At 30.5% G+C, this 19,765-nt stretch overlaps 1 protein-coding gene across 1 annotated transcript; it reads left to right on the top strand.

The window, feature by feature from the left end:
• Positions 1-1,802: 1,802 nt before the first annotated feature.
• LOC117911669 (ABC transporter G family member 11-like) lies at positions 1,803-6,178 on the top strand. The gene is made up of 8 exons (XM_034826073.1): positions 1,803-2,123; positions 3,577-3,656; positions 3,762-4,226; positions 4,305-4,391; positions 4,483-4,608; positions 4,694-4,888; positions 5,022-5,108; positions 5,238-6,178. The coding sequence occupies exons 1-8, from the start codon at positions 1,814-1,816 to the stop codon at positions 5,934-5,936; spliced, it is 2,049 nt and encodes a 682-aa protein (XP_034681964.1). The 5' UTR covers positions 1,803-1,813; the 3' UTR covers positions 5,937-6,178.
• The last annotated feature ends 13,587 nt before the right edge of the window (positions 6,179-19,765 follow it).

The raw sequence follows: 19,765 nt of genomic DNA, 5'->3' as shown, positions 1-19,765 counted from the left end.
TTTGTGTACCTTGGAAAAATATGTGGTGATAACAGCAGGAGAAGACTTGCCTGCAGTCAAATGTAACATTTTTTGTGCATGGACTTTTATATAAATCAATATTTTAAGATTCTAGAAGAAAAAAACATTTCTGTAATAATTTTATTTATTTATTAATATATCATTTTTTATATTAAAATAAATAATAAAAAATTAATGGCTGAATTCCTCAATATATATATAAATTAAGGGTCCAATCATGGGAGTATTTATGGAGGGGTTAATGGCCAATTAAAGCATGTTTATATGACTTTTAAACATCAATTACTGTTAATCCGCTGACAATCTCAAAGCCATGTGTGTTGATTCTCATCAATTCCCATGTAATTAGGACTTCGTCCCGTCATGAATGAATCATTGTCCACGACAAAAATGTTCCGGGAGTCAGCCTCCATACAGGTTGTGAATTTGGCATCGTAACTGTTTTCCATATATATATTTTTTTAATTCTATAGATAAACATATTTTTATTTTTATTTTCAACATCTTTTAATTATTTTTTTATAATTTTAATTATTTTCTATTATTTTTACTTATTTTATTATAATTATTTTCAAAAATAATGATACAAATATATAAAATAATTAAAAATAAAATATTAGATATGAAAGTTATTTTTAAAACATATTAAAAATATATTAAAAATATTTTAGGTTTTCATTAGATTTTTATTTTACAAAACATTATAAAATAGATTTCAAAAACTATTTTTAAAAATAGTTACCAAATAGGTCTTAAACTTGTTTTCAAAAATAATTTTGAAAACTAGTTTATGATGTTTTATGAAACAAGAGTCTGTTTAGAAACGTAAAATATTTTTAACTTATTTTTAATAATTTAAAATATGTTTTAGAAATAATTTTTATGTGTTGTGTTTTATTTTTAATCATTTTAAATGTTTGTATAATTATTTTTTAAAATAATTATAAAAAATAAGTGAAAATAATAAAAAACAACTAAAAGATATTTTATGAAAATACCTTATTTCCTATTCTTAAGAACAATATATATATATATATATATATATATATATAGTTTTTTATTGCCAAACGAGTTTTCTAGGTTTTTTTTTGTTTTGAAAAACAAAAAATTATTTTATAAAACAATTGTCAAACATACCCTATGTTTTATCTAGAAATGTTTTTTAAAATACAAAAAATAGTTTTTTTTTTTAAATTTCTAAAAAGTATTTTCTAATATTTTTGCAAAGTGAAAATGTATTAGAAAAGTTCAAATGTTTAAGCAGTTTTCTATATTTTAAAAATAAATTTTAGGTGTAGTAAATTACTTTTAATTATTTTTTAAAAAAATCAGAAAATTGTTTTAAAATATCATGTTTTCTAATTTTAATAATAGAAAACTATTTTATGTTTTTTTTTTCTATTTTTTTAAAAAAAAATTAAAAAAAAAACTGTTTTTAAAATAATTACCTAACAAGAACTCTGTTTTGTAATGTTTTCAAAAAATACTTCTAATTTTAAAAGTGTTCTTAAAGAAAAATCATTTATTTGAAAAAGTTTAGAAAATATTTTAAAAGAAAGTTGAAAAATTACTTTTAATGCCTCGATAAATACTTTAGTACATGATTATCGTTAAAAGACTTCTAAAAAAGGGTTTGGAAGAGAAAAACCGACAAACTCATTAGAGGCGACTAAGCACCCAATTTTCTTGATAAATCACATGCCCATGAAGCCTATAAATAATGGGCTTAGTCTCATGAGACTGCCAAAGAAAAATCACTAGCACTTGCTCTAGCCATCTTTCTTTGATTACCATGACTTCTGCAGTGCAACCTAGTAGTAGTGTTAGTGACTTTGAAATTGGCTATGACTCAGCCTCTTTGCAAAGTCATCAGCCCATAGCCAGGGGGGCCCTAGAGGTGGAAACTGTTCCAAGGCCAAACCCTAGGGAGGAGGGTGGTGTTTTCTTGACATGGGAGGATCTGTGGGTGACGGTTTCCGATGGAAAAGGTGGCAGCAGACCCATCCTCCAAGGCCTTACCGGTTATGCCAGGCCAGGCAAGGTCTTGGCTATAATGGGTCCTTCTGGTTGTGGCAAGTCCACTCTTCTTGATGCATTAGCAGGTGATTTTCTCTTTTTGGCTCTAACAAAATCATGATTCTTCCATAGAAGGAAGTATTTCTTGAACCAATGGTTATGTATAATTCAATTCTTTGTCTAAGGCTTTGAGAAAGTTTCATTGTAAGTGTATTGTTAAATTTTCTTCTTAAAATTTAAAATAGATTCCTAACAAGTTTTACTTTCATAAACTAATAAATTTTACTTTTATAACCACTTATTGGCTAATAGTTTCTTATGCTTAGAGCCTGTTAGATAGTAATTTTAAGAAAAACTTTCAAAACTTATTTGATAGTGATTTTAAAAAGTATTTATAATATTTTTAACACTTCAAAATTTTTATCACTCAAATGTTAAAAGTGATTAAAATGTTTTTTATAATCATTATCAAATGTACTCTTAATTTAAAAAATATTTTTTAAACAAAAATAAGTATTTATAAAATTTTGAAAAACAATATTTTAAGATTTGAAAATTTATTTATAATATTGACAAAAAAAATATTTGATAAGTAATTCTATTAAAAATAATATACTTCTATTAATAATACTTTGAATGAAACAAAACCACACCATGAGCGATTTTAGAAGGTGGTTATTTGTGACTGATTTTAAAAGGTTTTTTTTCTTTTTTTGTTACATTGGGTACAAAATTGGGCCTTTATTATTCAAATTTTCGAAGTGTAGAGAATAAATTAAAATGGTCTTTGATAGGTTATTAATAAGTATTTCTTTTCAAAATCATTTTTTTTAATAAAACAGATTATCAAAAATACTTTTTTGTTTAATATTTTTTTTTATATCACAACATCAAATGATTGTACTTGAAAATGTTTTTAATAAAAATATTATTGATAAGCCACTCATTATTACTTTTGACTTTTGAATATGACTTTTCCTTTCAAAATACCCCACATCAACTACCTATGTACGTACCTTCTAAAAGATAAGGAAAGGCCTGAAAAGGGCAATTTTCGTGCGGAATAGTGTTTTGAGGAGATTTGTACTATTTCTCTAAAAACACGTTATAAACGATTTTTCATCAATTATTTTTTTTTTAAATTTTAAAATAAAAGTTTGTCCAAAAACTCGAAATATTTTTAATATTTTAAAAATGAATTTTGTACTTAAAACTTTACTTTTAACCATTATACAAAACACCCATTTTCGAATTGTCAAACTTATTTTTGAATTTTTTTTGTTATGACAATATAGATTTTTTTTTATAAAAACAGTTACCAATATATCTACATCTACATCTACATCTACATGTATTTTCAAAATATTTATTACACTATAATTTTTTTGTCACGTTAGCATCCTTAAAACTATAATTATTATTTTTAAGCAAAAACCAGTGTCGTGGTTTTTTAATCCTAAGGAAAAGAAAATTCCTTAGGCACAACTGAGGTATAAGCAAAATCACACGGTAAAAACATAACTTGGATTTTTGTTGCAGGAAGATTAGGATCGAACACGAGCCAGAGCGGGATCATACTAGTCAATGGTCATAAACAGGCACTGGCTTATGGAACATCGGTATGAATGACCAACTTAAGCTTATGTGACTACGAACTCTTTCGATATACTACGAGCTCTTTCAATATACTCATCTTCCTTTTCCTTTTCATATGACCAACTTAGGCTTATGTGACTCAAGACGATACCTTATTGACAACTTTGACTGTGGGAGAAGCTGTATACTACTCTGCTCAGCTCCAATTGCCAGACTCCATGTCAAGATCGGAGAAGAAGGAGAGAGCAGAAATCACTATAAGAGAAATGGGTTTGCAAGATGCCATAAACACAAGAATAGGAGGTTGGGGTGTTAAGGGCATTAGTGGGGGGCAAAAGAGGAGAGTGAGCATTTGCATAGAGATCCTAACACATCCCAGCCTTCTCTTCCTTGATGAACCAACAAGCGGGCTTGACAGTGCGGCTTCATACTATGTCATGAGCAGAATTGCAGGCCTTGATCAGCTCCATGGAAGGACTATCATTACATCCATTCATCAGCCCAGCAGTGAAGTATTTGCCCTCTTTGACAATCTTTGTCTTCTTTCTTCTGGTAGAACAGTATACTTTGGTGCAGCTCATGCAGCAAATGAGGTATGTTGACAAATTTTTGAAGGCTGTATTGAGCATATTGTTCAGAACTTGAATACTTAATGTACCACTTAAATGCAGTTCTTCTCTTCAAATGGTTTCCCATGTCCAACACTTCAAAACCCACCAGATCACTTCCTCAAGACCATAAACAAAGATTTTGAAGAGGTAAAATTTCTTGTGTCCAAATTCCTTTCTCATAACAGTATTGAGTTCCCTTAGAAATTTAGTGAGATCATTTACTTCCCATTATTACCAGGATATTGAGCAAGGTTTCAGTGGAAAGCAATCCAAGGAAGAAGCAATCGATATCCTTATTAAGGCATACAAATCATCTGGTAGTTACCAACAAGTTCAAACACAGGTTGCTGAAATATGTGGGCAGGTAATCAAGTACACTCATTGCTCTCCTTGCACTCTAAATAAAATTACTTCCTTAGAAACTAAAGGCAGTGACCTGGGTTTTTCAGGAAGGTGGAGCCTTGCAGAAGAAGAGAAGCCGTGCTGGCTTCATTAAACAGTGCCTTGTTCTTACAAGAAGATCTTGCGTGAACATGTATCGTGATCTAGGCTACTACTGGTTGCGCCTAGCTATCTATATCACGTTGGCTTTTGCGCTGGGAACCATCTTTTATGACCTTGGCTTTACTAGCAGCTCAATTCAGGTAAAAGGGATCATAGAGAAAAATATATAGCACAATTATAGAATGAAAATCTAAATCTTTATGGCTTTGATTTCTCCTTTTTCTTAGCTTCGATTTCTCCATTTTTTTTGTTTTTTTGTTTTGGGGTTTTCAGGATAGAGGTGCAATGCTCATGTATATAGCTTCATTCCTAACTTTCATGAGCATTGGTGGATTCCCTTCTTTTGTGGAGGACATGAAGGTATTCTTTTTCGTTTTCTTTTGGTTGGTCTTCCCTTAGAAGACAGACACACACGTCCTCTCGCTAAGCCTTAAGTTTTTTTTGCTGAAATGAACTTGAGTATCCATGTTTTTTTCCACATAATTCCAGGTTTTCGGACGTGAAAGACTAAACGGACATTATGGGTCAAGCGCATTCATTGTTGGAAACACACTGTCTTCCGTGCCATACTTGCTACTGATTTCTCTGATTCCGGGGGTGATTGCTTATTATCTTACTGGACTTCAGAAAGGATTTGACCACTTCATATACTATAGTTTGGTGCTTTTTACCTGTATGATGTTGGTTGAAAGCCTTATGATGATTGTGGCGAGCATTGTTCCCAACTTCCTCATGGGCATAATAACAGGTGCGGGAATTCAAGGGCTAATGATATTGGGTGGTGGTTTTTTCCGATTGCCAGATGATCTTCCAAAGCCATTTTGGAGATACCCATTATACTACTTCTCCTTCAACAAGTATGCTTACCAAGGGCTGTACAAGAATGAGTTCAAAGGACTAACATTTCCTAATGATGAAGCTGGAGGGCCATCCACCATTTCTGGTGAAGAAATTTTGAGAAAGACATGGCAAGTGGAAATGGGTTATTCAAAGTGGGTTGATCTTGCCATCTTGTTAGGAATGGTGGCTTTGTATCGAATTCTGTTCTTGATTATTATCAAGACAACCGAAAAGGTAATCCCACTTCTCAAGGCTTTCATGTCGAGGCCTCCCAAGCAATCAAATCAGGTAATGGCAAATCTCTTCGCTACACCTTCTGCTACACCTTTACATGGAGCGAGCCTGTAATTTAACATTGATGCCTGTTATATGGTATATTTATTAGAAAGCATTGGTGAGCTATGTACTTCTATCTATGCTTCTTGTTATTATTAGAGAAATAGTAATGTTGTTAAGAGTATATCAGAGAGCAATGGTGATTAGTGTATTTCTGTAATTCTCCTTGTTGAAAGAGAAACAGGGGTATATATAATGTACTCTACTTAGTTCATGCTTCAAATCTGAGTTGATTGAGAATGCTGTACTGTTCAGAAGTGGAATAAATTTTCAGGTTTTCAATCCTCTAAAACTATACAACTACCCAATTTATGAATTATCATGGGTTGGGATTAAGAAGGAACAAATTGTCTTGTCAAGGATTTGAAAACTACCAGTCAAGAGTGGACCTTCCAATGCATGCCTATTTGGATTGAAGCAGGACCAATGAGAAAAGTCCGGCTTTTTAAACTTCTGCAGCTAGTTTCAAAAAAAAAAAAAAAAAAAAAAATCTTAGAAAATGGCAGTTTGAAAAGATATTCTTAAAAAATATTAGTTACAAAACTATTGATAATAAACTATGGTTAAGTTTGCTAATGGTTTAAAATCAAGTTAAGTGACATGTATTAATTTCAAAAATCATTTGAAAAGATAAATCATTCATCAAAAGATCGAAGGGATGCAAGATCAAACATGCAAGAAGACCATTCAATCTTAGGAAACATATGTAAGATGAATGTATTAGTGCACTTAGGATATTTATATCAATTCATGCATCTTTAAAAACTTGGTTTATATATTAAAGTTAAATTCTCATTAAAACCCGAGTTTTCTCATACAAACCTTAAGCAAACTGTTCTAAAAATGATACTTTAATATACTCAAAGGAGTTGCCTAAGTGTTTGAAGTGAAAGAAATAGAAAAATATAAGTTTTCAGGTCAAAATAAGTAAACTTGTCAAGGAGACTTCCCAACCGATCAAGGAACTAGTCAACAGTTTAAGTCTTCTCGATTGAGGTTCTCGGTCAAAGGTGAGGCCTCTCTCGATCGAGGGGTAGGTCTTCCCGATCAAGACTCGATCAAACCCCAATAGTCACCTGTTTTGCATGTAATGCCCAATGGCTAGTCAACTAATTGAACTGGAGCTCAATCAGACGAGTTCACTTTTCAACATTTTTTGCTCTCGATGGTAGAAATGTATAAATTGAGAATTCCATTTCATTTATTGCTTAGAGAACATACACTTGCAATCAATTATCTACCTCCTTGTTCTCCATTCAAAGCTCTCATTTATTTCCTTTGGTGTATTAACTCTTCATTTGCATACCATTTAGTGCACCTTGTCATTCATCCTAATCGTTTCTTGTATTTGAGCAATAAGTGAGCTAGGTTGAGAGGTTTTCAATTATTCTCAAAGTGATTTAGTGAGTATTGAAAGTTTCACGTTGGTAGAGACTTGAAGGGATTATGTAAGAGTCCATTATAATTGGAATCAAAGTATAAAACATTGGAAGCTTGGTTGAGCTCTAAGGATAGTGAAACCTTGACTCAGTTAGGAGTTTAACGAGAATGGATGTAAGCAATGGATGGTGAACCACTATAGAATTTGTGTTTGCTCTCTCTAACTCAATCTCATTATATTTGTGCTTTATTTTTCTTAAAATAGTTGTACTTGAAATTGAGATTTCTATTCAAATAAGGTACGTTATAAGTCATTTTTCATTTGAACATTTTTCAATTTCAAATGTTATTTTAACATTAGAAAAGCTTTTCAAATAAGACTTACATATATATATATGAATATGAAATTCAATGCATGGATTATGCTTCTTTGGATAGCTAGTTTAGTTTAAGTAGGGATTATTATACCTTATCAAACTTAGCAAATGGATGAGATTAGGAAAGTTAAGATGATCATGAAATCCAATGCATCAATAGGGATCGATGATTGAATTGAAAAGTTTAATAATCTTGTATCACAAAACTACCTAAAGGAGATGAATAGGTGGCCAACCCAAAATTTTGAGTTTTTAGGTACCTTTTTCTATTAGTTGTTTAGATAGAATTTATTCAATTAAGAAAACAGCGTACAAACAATTCCACACTAAATATGTAGTGTACATATAAAACCATCTATAAAGTAATGAGGAAAGCCTTTTAAAGTTTATTCAAGGAAGAAAGGGAAGACCTAAGTAAACTTTAAGTAGGATTAATATTAATTAGAATTGAATTGGGATTGGTATTTGTTGGAGTCTAATTAGGATTAGCTAGTTTAGTTATAATATAATTAGAATTTAGGTCATGATAGGTTATTAGAGTCTTAATAGACTTTGGATGTTATAATTAGAATTAGAATCATAATAGGTTATTAAAGTCCTAGTAGACTTTGGATTTCTTTGCAACCCTCAATGGTGAGACTCCATTGATTTCCTTCTAGGTGAGACTCCTAGAAGGCTTTAGTGAGACTCTAAGGTTTTTCATGTTTTCTTCATTGTTTCTTTTTTCTCTCTGTTTCTTATCTTATAATTTTCTCTACTATAAAATTTATTCCTTGTTCCTCTCCTTACACCCTAAAAATAAAACCCTAGCCCACCTACCCTTGAGTGTAGGCAACCATCCTAGGGTTGTCCTACATCAATTTTAGGTATCAAAGCCAAAGTTCTTGGCTTGAAGGCATATGCAATTAAGGAGCGGAGCAACTTATGCAAGCATGAGTTCCAAAAAAAACTTCTAGCAATCAAAATGCCGCTACAATACGCTTGGAGAAAATTTCGGCCACACAACAATCCCATCAAGATGCTATAATACAACTAAATAGCAAACTTGATGAGATCATGAAGTTATTAGAAAAGAGTCGAGAAAAACAACCAATTGAAGAGGAGATTGCAAGTCATCAATTTAGACAATTGCCAAGTTGATCACGCGAAGAACAAGACAATTTTATGATGGGGACTCAAAGAAGGGCAAGACTTTTTTAGCTAGATGATGATGTGACTAAAAAGGTACATCTTGATGTTGCTGAATTTTATAGAAAACTAAATCCAACAGTTTTTCTTGATTGGATTATGTCAATGGAAGATTACTTTTATTGGTATACAATGTCCGAAAATAGAAAAGTTTGTTTTGTGAAGGCAAAGTTGAAAGGAGCAGCATGTCTATGGTGGCATAATATTGAGAATCAAGTTCATAGAATTAGCCAACCACCTATTGACACATGGGATGAGATGAAGTTGAAGATGAAGAAGCACTTTCTCCCAACTGATTATGAACAACTTATGTATATAAAATTGTTTTCCCTTAAACAAGGTACCAAGTTCGTTGAAGAATATACAGAAGAATTCCATGAATTGAGTATTCGAAATCAAGTGCGGGAAACTGATGCTCAACTTGCAGCCCGCTACAAAGCTGGACTTCGAATGGAGATTCAACTTGAGATGATAGCTGCACACACTTATACCATAGATGACGTTTATCAACTAGCCCTCAAAATAGAAGAAGGCCTCAAAATTCGGGTTTCCAGACGTCCAAGTTCACAAATTGGGAGCACTTTCTCCAATAGGACAACAAGCAAACCTTTAAGCACATCAACCTTCAGAACTTATAAGCATGTGAATGGTGGGGGCAACACTTAACAAACTTCGAATGTGGCTCATAAGAATGGTAATAAGGGTAAAACTTCAATAAGTATTAGAGATAGAAAAGTAGACGTGACTCTTTATGCTTTAAGTGTGGTGGGCATGGTCATTATGTTGTTGTATGCCCAACCAAAGGTTTACACTTTTGTGTTGAAGAACCAAAATTTGAATTAGAAAGTTACCCAAAGGAAGAAGAGACCTACAATGAAGATGAAGTTAGTGAAGAATGTGACTACTATGATGGTATGTCGGAAGGACATAGTCTTGTAGTACGACCTTTATTAACTGTCCCAAAAGTAAAAGAAGAAGAAGATTAGTGACGTACTAGCATTTTCCAGACACGTATTTCTTGCCAAGGGAGATTATGCACCATGATCATGATAAAGGTAACGGTTTGAACATAGCTTCACAAGAACTTGTTGAAAAACTAAACCTTAAAACAAAGAGACATCCAAATCCATTCAGAGTAGCATGGGCTAATGACACCTCTATCCCGGTAAGTTTTCATTACTTAGTAACATTCTTTTTTGGTAAGGACTTTGAAGAGTTTGTATGGTGTGAGGTCTTACCCATTAAAGTAAGTCATATTTTACTTGGAAGACCTTGGCTCTTTGATAGAAGAGTTCAACATTACAGCTATAAAAATACATATGCTCTCATACACAACTGACGTAAGAAGATCCTTCGTCCAATGAAAGAAGTTCCTCCAATTAAGAAGTCAGAGGAGAATGCACAACCAAAAAAGGTACTTAGTATGTGTCAATTTGAAAACGAGAGCAAGGAAATTAAAGTTATTTCTTATTTAATGGCTCGAAGAGTGGAAGAATTTAAAGAACAAGATAAGGAATATCCAGCAAACATACGTAAAATCCTTGATGACTTTTCTGACTTGTGGCCTGCAGAGTTACCTAATCAACTCCCTTCTATGCGTGATGTACAACATGCCATTGATTTGATTCCTGGTGCATCATTACCACATTTACCAGCCTACAGAATGAATCCAACAGAGCATGATGAATTGAAAAGGCAAGTTGATGAATTACTTACTAAAGGCTTTATTCGTGAAAGCTTAAGTCCTTGTGGAGTTCCTGCCCTACTAAAACCAAAGAATGATGGATCATGGAGGATGTGTGTGGATAGTCGTGCAATCAACAAAATCACAATCAAGTATCGATTTCCAATTCCAAGACTTGATGACATGCTAGATATGATGGTTGGATCAGTAATTTTCTCAAAAATTTATCTAAGAAGTAGATATCATCAAATATGTATTAGACTAGGGGATGAATGGAAGACATCTTTCAAAACTAAGGATGGATTGTATGAGTGGTTAGTCATGCCGTTTGGACTAACCAATGCTCCAAGTACCTTTATGCGAGTTATGATGCAGGTATTGAAACCTTTTATTGGACGGTTTGTTGTTGTCTATTTTGATGATATTCTTATCTATAGTCAATCTTGTGAAGATCATGAGGAACACTTGAAGCAAGTAATGTGCACTCTTAGGGCTGAAAAATTTTACATTAATTTGAAAAAATGTACTTTCATGAGCCCTAGTGTTGTATTTCTTGGCTTTGTTGTGTCTTCTAAGGGTGTTGAAACAGATCCGGAGAAGATTAAAGCTATTGTTGATTGGCCAGTACCAAAAAATATCCATGAGGTGCGAAGCTTCCATAGAATGGTTACATTTTATAGACGATTTATTTGAAATTTCACCTCTATTATGGCCCCAATTACCGAATGCATGAAACCTGGTTTATTTATTTGGACTAAGGCGACCAACAAGGCATTTGAAGAAATCAAATCCAAGATGGTGAACCCTCTTATCCTACGTCTACTAGACTTTGAGGTGGCCTGTGATGCTTCCCATGTGGAAATTGGAGCAGTTTTTAGCCAAGAGGGACATCCTATGGCTTTCTTTAGTGAAAAGCTCAATAGGGCAAAGAAAAAAATACTCCACATATGATCTTGAATTTTATGCGGTGGTGCAAGCAATTAGGCATTGGCAACATTATCTTAGTTACAAGGAATTTTTTTTGTATTCAGATCATGAAGCCTTGCGATATCTTAATTCTCAAAAGAAGCTTAACTCTCGACATGCAAAATGGAGTGGTTTTCTTTAGCTGATGCCCTTAGTAGGAAGACCCTTCTCTTAGTAAACATGTCAGCCACTATAATTGGATTTGAAGAATTAAAGCATTACTATGATAATGATGCTAATTTTGGAGATGTTTATTCCTCTATTTTGCGTGGTTCAAAAGCAACACGTATTGATTTCCAGATTTTAGAAGGGTACTTGTTTTATAAAAATCGTTTATGCTTGCCAAGGATTTCCCTATGTGATCATGTCATATGAGAACTTCATGGAGGTGGAATGGGTGAACATTTTGGTCGAGATAAGACCATTGCTTTGGTGGAAGATCATTTCTTTTGGCCTAGTTTAAAGAAGGATTTTTGGAAGGTTATCAAACAATGTCAAGCATGTCAAGTAGGAAAAGGTTCAAAACAAAATACAGGGTAGTTATATACGCCATTAGCAATTCCATCCAAACCTTGGGAAGACTTGAGCATGGATTTTGTACTTGGATTACCAAGGACACAACGGGGCTTTGATTCTATATTTGTTGTGGTTGACAGATTTTCCAAAATGACACATTTTATCCCATGTAAGAAGGCTTCGGATGCTTCTTATGTTGCTGCCTTATTCTTTAAAGAAGTAGTTCAATTGCATGGATTACCACAATCCATTGTTTCTGATTGTGATGTCAAGTTTATGAGTTATTTTTGGAAAACCTTGTGGGCCAAGCTAGGTACTCAATTAAAATTTTCAAGTTCTTTTCATCATCAAACTGATGGACAAATAGAAGTTGTCAATCGCAACCTTGGTAATCTTTTGAGATGCATTGTGAGATATCAGTTGAGAAATTGGGACAATGTCTTACCACAAGTCGAATTTGCTTTCAACAGTTCCACTAATTGTACTACTGGGTACTCACCTTTTGAAGTGGAATATGGGTTGAAACCTAAACAACTGGTTGATCTTATACCATTGCCTACTTCTATCAACACTAGCCAAGATGGTGATGCATTTGCCCATCATATATGAGATATGCATGAAAAGGTATGAGAAAAAATCAAAATCAACAATGAGAACTATAAAGAGACAACAAATGCACATCAAATATATATTCAGTTTCAAGAAGGTGGTCTAGTGATGGTTCGTTTACGACCAGAAAATTTTCATCCGAGCACATATCAAAATCTTCAAGCTAAGAAAATGGGTCCATTTTGGGTACTAAAGCGATTGGGTGAGAATGCTTATTTGTTAAAGCTCCCTTCAAACTTGCATTTTAGTCCAATATTTAATGTGGAAGATTTGTATATCTACCATGGCCATCACAATGATGTAAGTGAAAAGTTGGATCTTCAATTACCACTTACTCTTAGCCCATGTCTTGAGATTGAGTATGTTCTTGATGATCAACTTGTGTCTACTCGACAAAGTGGATACCAAAATTTTTTTGGTGAAATGGCGAGGCAAACCACACTTTGAAAATACATGGATTACGACAACGGATTTTTAGAAGCTTAACCCTAATCTCTATGAATTGTATCAAGCATCTAACTCGTCGAGGTTAAGTTCTTTCAAGTTGGGGAGAACTGATGGGGGAAAACCTTTTAAAGTTTATTCAAGGAAGAAAGGGAAGACCTAAGTAAACTTTAAGTAGGATTAATATTAATTAGAATTGAATTGGGATTGGTATTTGTTGGAGTCTAATTAGGATTAGCTAGTTGAGTTATAATATAATTGGAATTTGAGTCATGATAGATTATTAGAGTCTTAGTAGACTTTGGATGTTATAATTAGAATTAGAATCATAATAGGTTATTAGAGTCCTAGTAGACTTTGGATTTTTTAGAGAAGCCTATAAATAGGCTAATCAATGTAAATCAAATGGATGAATTGATATGAATAATATTATATTTTCTTTCATTGCAAGGTTGCAACCCTCAATGGTGAGACTCCATTGATTTTCTTCTAGGTAAGACTCCTAGAAGGCCTTAGTGAGACTCTAAGGTTTTTCATATTTTTTTCATTGTTTCTTCTTTCTCTCTATTTCTTATCTTATAATTTTCTCTACCATAAAATTTATTCCTTGTTCATCTCCTTACACCCTAAAAATAAAACCCTAGCCCACCTACCCTTGAGTGTAGGCAACCATCCTAGGGTTGTCCTACATCATAAAGTCTCCTAAAATCTTTGCAAATATAAAAATCATGAGTCAATTAATTATATAGTAAATTTATTAATTATGAAATGTCAAGTACGCACTACCTAGATAAATAATACTCTCCTTAAAATTTATACTATCAGTACCTATACTTATATTCAAGTTAGTGATACAGTACCTTCGTGTTCCTTAATAAATATCTCAATGACTTAAAAGGATGCGAAATTTTTTTCCCTTTTTCATCTTCGACATATTTTTAAGTAAATATATTCATATAAAAAATTTTCATACAAAAATTATTTGGAAAGATAAGTATAAAATAAAATGGTTAAATAAAAATAACTTAAAACAATTTTTTTTAATATGGGTAAAAAAATGGGTAAAAATTATATATATAATCATTAATATGGGCCAAAATGTATTCATATAAGATTTATTTATTATAATAAATTATTAACCATGGAATTTTTTTTTTTGTCATAATCACCAATTACTTAGAAAATGATGAAATAAAATATTGTGTTAAAGAAAAAAATTATAAGAAATTAATTTCTTGTTATCTTAAAGAAATTACAAAATATTTATTTTATCAAAATATCATATACTATCATTTGAAAAATAAAATTCATTACTAAAATAGGAAAATTGACATTTTGTTGATCATAATGAAGAAATGAAGTACTTAGGAAATTTTAGAAGATACAAAAATAATAATAATTATTATTATACCCCTAAAAATAGTAAAAATACTCACTAAATGGGTAAAACACTTTCCCCCACCACCCAAAAAAAAAAAAAAAAAACGAGTCATTTCACTCCATAAATATGAAATTCTACTCCCAAGAGTGAAATTATAACATCATTTCTAAATTCATCGGTTAGTTAGTTTCATTATTTAGTGCCATTCATCTCATTGCAATGTAGTTTTGGCCTTATTGATTTGTATCATTAGTCTCATGACTTTCTTACTTTGTATTTTTGGTCTTTCTACGTCCTTGATACAATACTCCTCTGTGTTCCTTAGTGGATCCCTTGAAACCCTTATCGAACTTTCATGATGAGATTTCTGATCTTTGTCATGGTCGAAAGTTACTTTGAAGAAAGATTTTGAAAGTTTGAGAGTTGGAGGATTGAACTTTTTTTTATGAATGATTATACTCTCTAGGGTTCATAAAAATCCACCACACCTTTTTAAATAGGGTATTTTTATTTATATTTATAAAACTCTTTTTAGAATTATGAAGAGTTTCCTAATTCTAAAATATTTTAAAGATTCTTTATAGAATCAAATATTAATTTAGAGATAATCACAATTTTAAAATATTCCAAAAAAATAAATTTAGAGAAAAACATAATTTTAAAACTTATCAAAACAATTTTTAGAATTAATAATATGGTAGAAAACAAATTAGGAAATAGAGAGCATTCTTTTCTTAATTTCTTGTATTATTCCAAAAGCTTTACTAACCATAAACATAGTTATTTTAAATTTTACACTTTATATAACTGGAATCCTTGAAACAAATAATACCCAAGGAAATAAGTTGCATCAAATTAATAAGAAATGAATCAAATTATCAACTAAATAAAATACCCTAACACTTAGGATTATCTAGATATAAAAAAAAATGTTTAGATAATGAAATCCCCTATTTATCCTATGTCATGTCTAGTTAAATGTGATAATAAGTAATAACATAACCTATCCTATCTCATTATCAATAAAATATAATATAAAAATTGTTAAATTATTAGTTATATTTTAATTGTTGTTTAAAATATTATATTGTAAGACTTGAATTAGTTTTGTTGCGTTTCAAAGGAGATATAAGGGATTGGTCATTTCTATTTATTGAATGATGAGTTTACCCTTATTATATATTTTGACCCATTATAATTTAGTGTTTTGTTTCAAACATAAAATTTAGAGTGAGATTGCAATTGAAAAGAAATGAAGGTTTTCGTATCTATTAATGAATTCTTGAATATATGCATCCAACATTAAAAATATTTTATCTTTTTTTAATTTCTATTCGAGTGGTTTGGCTCGAATACACTTAAAAAAAAAAACTAAAAACATAAAATAAAAACTTGTTTTTGTGAATGGTATATATTATAGAAAACTTTTATCAACAAGAGTTTCAACAAGCCTATTGTTAGCCCCTTTGTTCCAGTTCGTGCTGGAGAGACCTATCCTAGTATATTACCACGTTTCAAATGTGAAGGCTCATCCTACGTATGAACGAATGACTTTCTCTCCTACCCAATAACACTAGATACAGGGATCTAACTTCAACCTTTAGCTTCATTAATTTATGGTGGTTGGCTAGCTTCGTTTCGTGGAAAAAAAAAGGGCTTCCACCACATGCCGAGAAAAGGAGTGGGAGTGGCTGTGGCTGAGTTTGTAGTCCAAATCCTCGTCCAGTCAAGTAGTAGACTTTTGGAGCTCTTAGAGTACACTACCATTAGGAATACATATTCTTTTGTATTTGTTGGAACTTGGAAGATAAGAGTTTCACGGCATGATATGGCCCTTTTAAAAAATAATAACAATAATAATAATTTATTTTGAAAAACATTTTCTTATTAATATTTAGAGCTTGTTTGATGAAGTTTTTAAAAACAGTTTTCTATTTTTAAAAACTAAATTTTTTTTTTTAAATTTATAACATTGTTTGGCTATTATTCTCTATTTCTAGTATTTTTAAAACAAAAATGAACTAAAAAACAACTTTTAGATAACAAGTAAAAAGAAAAAAAAATTCACCGATTTTTAAAAACAATAGAAAAACACACACATTCTATTATTTATCTTCTGCATAAAATCATTACTTTTTTTTTCAATAGGCAAACTAACTTCAAATTAAACAAAACTTAATATGTTAGATTTGTTGACAAGTCTATTAATTTTTTTAAAAAAAAATTAAAACTTCAATAATAAATTTATTAATACCATAAATTCATGAACAAAAATTAGTTTAAAACAACTTATTGTTTCTCTTTTATATAAAATTATTATTTTTGGATTTTTTCTTTCACTAGGCAAATAAACTCTAAATTAAATAAGAGTTAATGTGTTGGATTCATTAACAAGTCTATAATTTTTAAAAACAATTTGAAGTTCAAATAATAAACTTATTAATATCATAAATTTATGGATAAAAATTGGTTTATAATGACTTTTTTTTTTTTTTTTTTGCACATAATTATATTTTTTATAAATTTTTCCAATTGAAAAATAAACTTCAAATCAAGTGACACTTTTTATTGAATTATTAATGATTTTAATAATTTTTAAAAATAATTTGGAACTCAAAAATAAATCTAATCATTGAAAAAATAAATAAATAAATAAATAAGAGAGGAAAACTAATATATCATGAGTCATGGCTTTTCTATTTATCTTATACATACAACTATTTTTTTTTAAAAAAAAAAATTCTCACTAGGTAAATAGATTATAAATTCAAAAAGACATAATTAATAAATCCTTTAATTTTTAAGAATCATTTGCAATAAAAACCAATCCAATTAATTGTAAATTAAATCAAAATATTCTAAAATATTGTATTGAAATTTGAGTACTAAATATGTGCATATGTAATAAAAAAAACTTGGCTCATTTATATGTTAAAAAAAAAAAAAAAAAAGCTTCATTCATTATTTATTTTAAATAAAATACTATCGACAATTAGTATTATTCATTTTTAACAAAAAATAAATTAAAAAAAGCAGAGATGTTAATATTCTTATGTTTCTAACATATAATAAAATAGTATATTTTCTACTAAAAATATAATTTATGATTTTATTATAATATTACTATTTATGTTTTACTAAAAACTATTTATTTTTTAATTTATTTGTAATTAAAAAATTATTTTCATTTTCAATAAGTCTTCACTTAAATTTAATTAATTAATATTATATAAATTGAATTTAAAGTTTTTTTACAAAATCAAAATAAAATTTTTTTTTCAAAAAATCATTTATCCAAGCAAGTCTTTTTTTTTAAAAAATAAAATAAAATAAAATCTTTTTATAAAAACAACTTGCCAAATATCCTTATTTTCATAAAATATTAAAAAAAAACTTTTATTTTGGTTCTTTAACTTAAATTTTTTTAAAAAAAACAAGCATGAAAAATCATGGTAAAACAAGAATTTTTTTAAAAATTAATTAAAGTACTTATTTGACTTGTATTAAAAATGAATATTAAATGATTTTTATCTTGTAGTAATTTTTGATTCATTAGAACTAAAAAAAAATTGTTTCATAATTAAAAAAATTATTTATCTTTAACTCATATATAATAATAGATTTAATTTTTATTTTTTTTTTAATAAAATTTAACTTGAATTTGATTTCATGCTATTATAAATTAAATTTATAAGTAACATGTTATTTTTAAAAACAATACAAATTCTTTCATCCAAACAAACTTTTTATTTTTTGTTTTTAAAAACTATTTTTGAAAAACATCTTGCTAAACACTCTTGTTTTTAAAAAAACTTGTTTTTTGTTCTCTATTTTGAAAACAATTTTTAGAAAAAGAAAAAAAAAATTAAAAACACCATCAAACAGACCCTTATATTTTAAAGAATGTGCTTGTTTTTATTGATAATGTATTTATTTCCTTGAACATTATACTTAGAGCCCATTTGATAGTGTTTTTAATTTTAAAATTCACATACCTTAATTCCCTTCTAGGCTCAATTCCAGATTTCTTTTGCAAAGCTTGTTAAATCGAACTCCAAATCTCGGCAAGAAGTTGAATTGGATTATCAATGGGTTGGGCTTGATAATTTTCGTCCCCATGCTCACTTGTCAATGAAGAATCTACAAAACAGAGAGGTGAGAATCAGTTTCCAGGGAAGGACGTTGTGGACTTGATACTTGAAGAAAGCAAAAACCGCCATTCAAACACTGTGCAATCTGATTAGACTTTGACTCCCTCCAGAGTCGACTTGCCATCCAGATCATAATGGTTTAAAAATTCTAGTTATTTGAGGTGAAGTTAAAAGGCAGTCTTATCCATCTTCCAGAGACCTGGCTTAGAATAATTCTGTAGATGCTTCAATCTTAGTTTTTAAGGAGACAGATTATGATGAAAGATCAGATGACACATCTAATGATTTTTTTTTATTTTTTATTTTTCTGTGCGAACAAAATATAGAGGCCTTTAAGATGTTAGAAACTGCTGAAGAGTCTAAACCAGATTCCAGAATAGCAAGACCTCCATAAGGTGTAGAACTTTATCTTTACCTGCACGGCAGTCCATACATGTTTCAAGTGAGAAGTGAATATGCTCAGAACCTAATTCTCGGGAAGGAGATTAGTGGCTATGTATCAAGACCAGGATTTAACGCCCAGCATAGCTACTCAAAGCACGCCCTTAAGCAAGGGATTTTCACTGAAAATTGAGAGCATTGGAATCTTTCCATAATTGGTGCTTGACCAAGCATAGATGAAGCAATGAAGAATTAAGGTATGACAGTCAGAGATCTTAACGACACTGCAGGGTTTGAACCCAGGTCACGAGATTCGGATTTGAGGATCAATTTAGCATTCCTCACCTCAACCGGACACACCAGTTATGTGGTGATGACAGCAGGAGAAAACTGGCCTACAGACAAATGTAAAATTCTTTGTGCATAGACTTTATATAAATCAATATTTTAATTACAAAATAATTAATTTTTAGTTCTACAGGAAAAAAACATTTCTGAATAATTTTTTTATTTTCATAGTGTTTGTAGAAATGGAGCAACAGAAATGATTAGAAGAAGAGAAAGAGAAAGTAAGAGAAAAACGGAGTAATATTTCTTGCTCTTATTTCTTAGTTGTAATGTCATTACACTTCTGTAGTTTTTATATACTTAGTTGTTGATACCTATAACTAACTTGAGAGATTGGTTTTAAACAGAAATGATTAGTTGAAACTAACTGAACTTGACAACAAACTCAAGTAGTTCACTAACAGCCCCCCTCAAAC

Source organism: Vitis riparia, chromosome 3 (genome assembly GCF_004353265.1).
Source record: "Vitis riparia cultivar Riparia Gloire de Montpellier isolate 1030 chromosome 3, EGFV_Vit.rip_1.0, whole genome shotgun sequence".
NCBI classification, from domain to species: domain Eukaryota; kingdom Viridiplantae; phylum Streptophyta; class Magnoliopsida; order Vitales; family Vitaceae; genus Vitis; species Vitis riparia.
The sequence above is the reverse complement of the archived record's forward strand: the minus strand, read 5'-3'. Positions and strand labels throughout refer to the sequence as shown.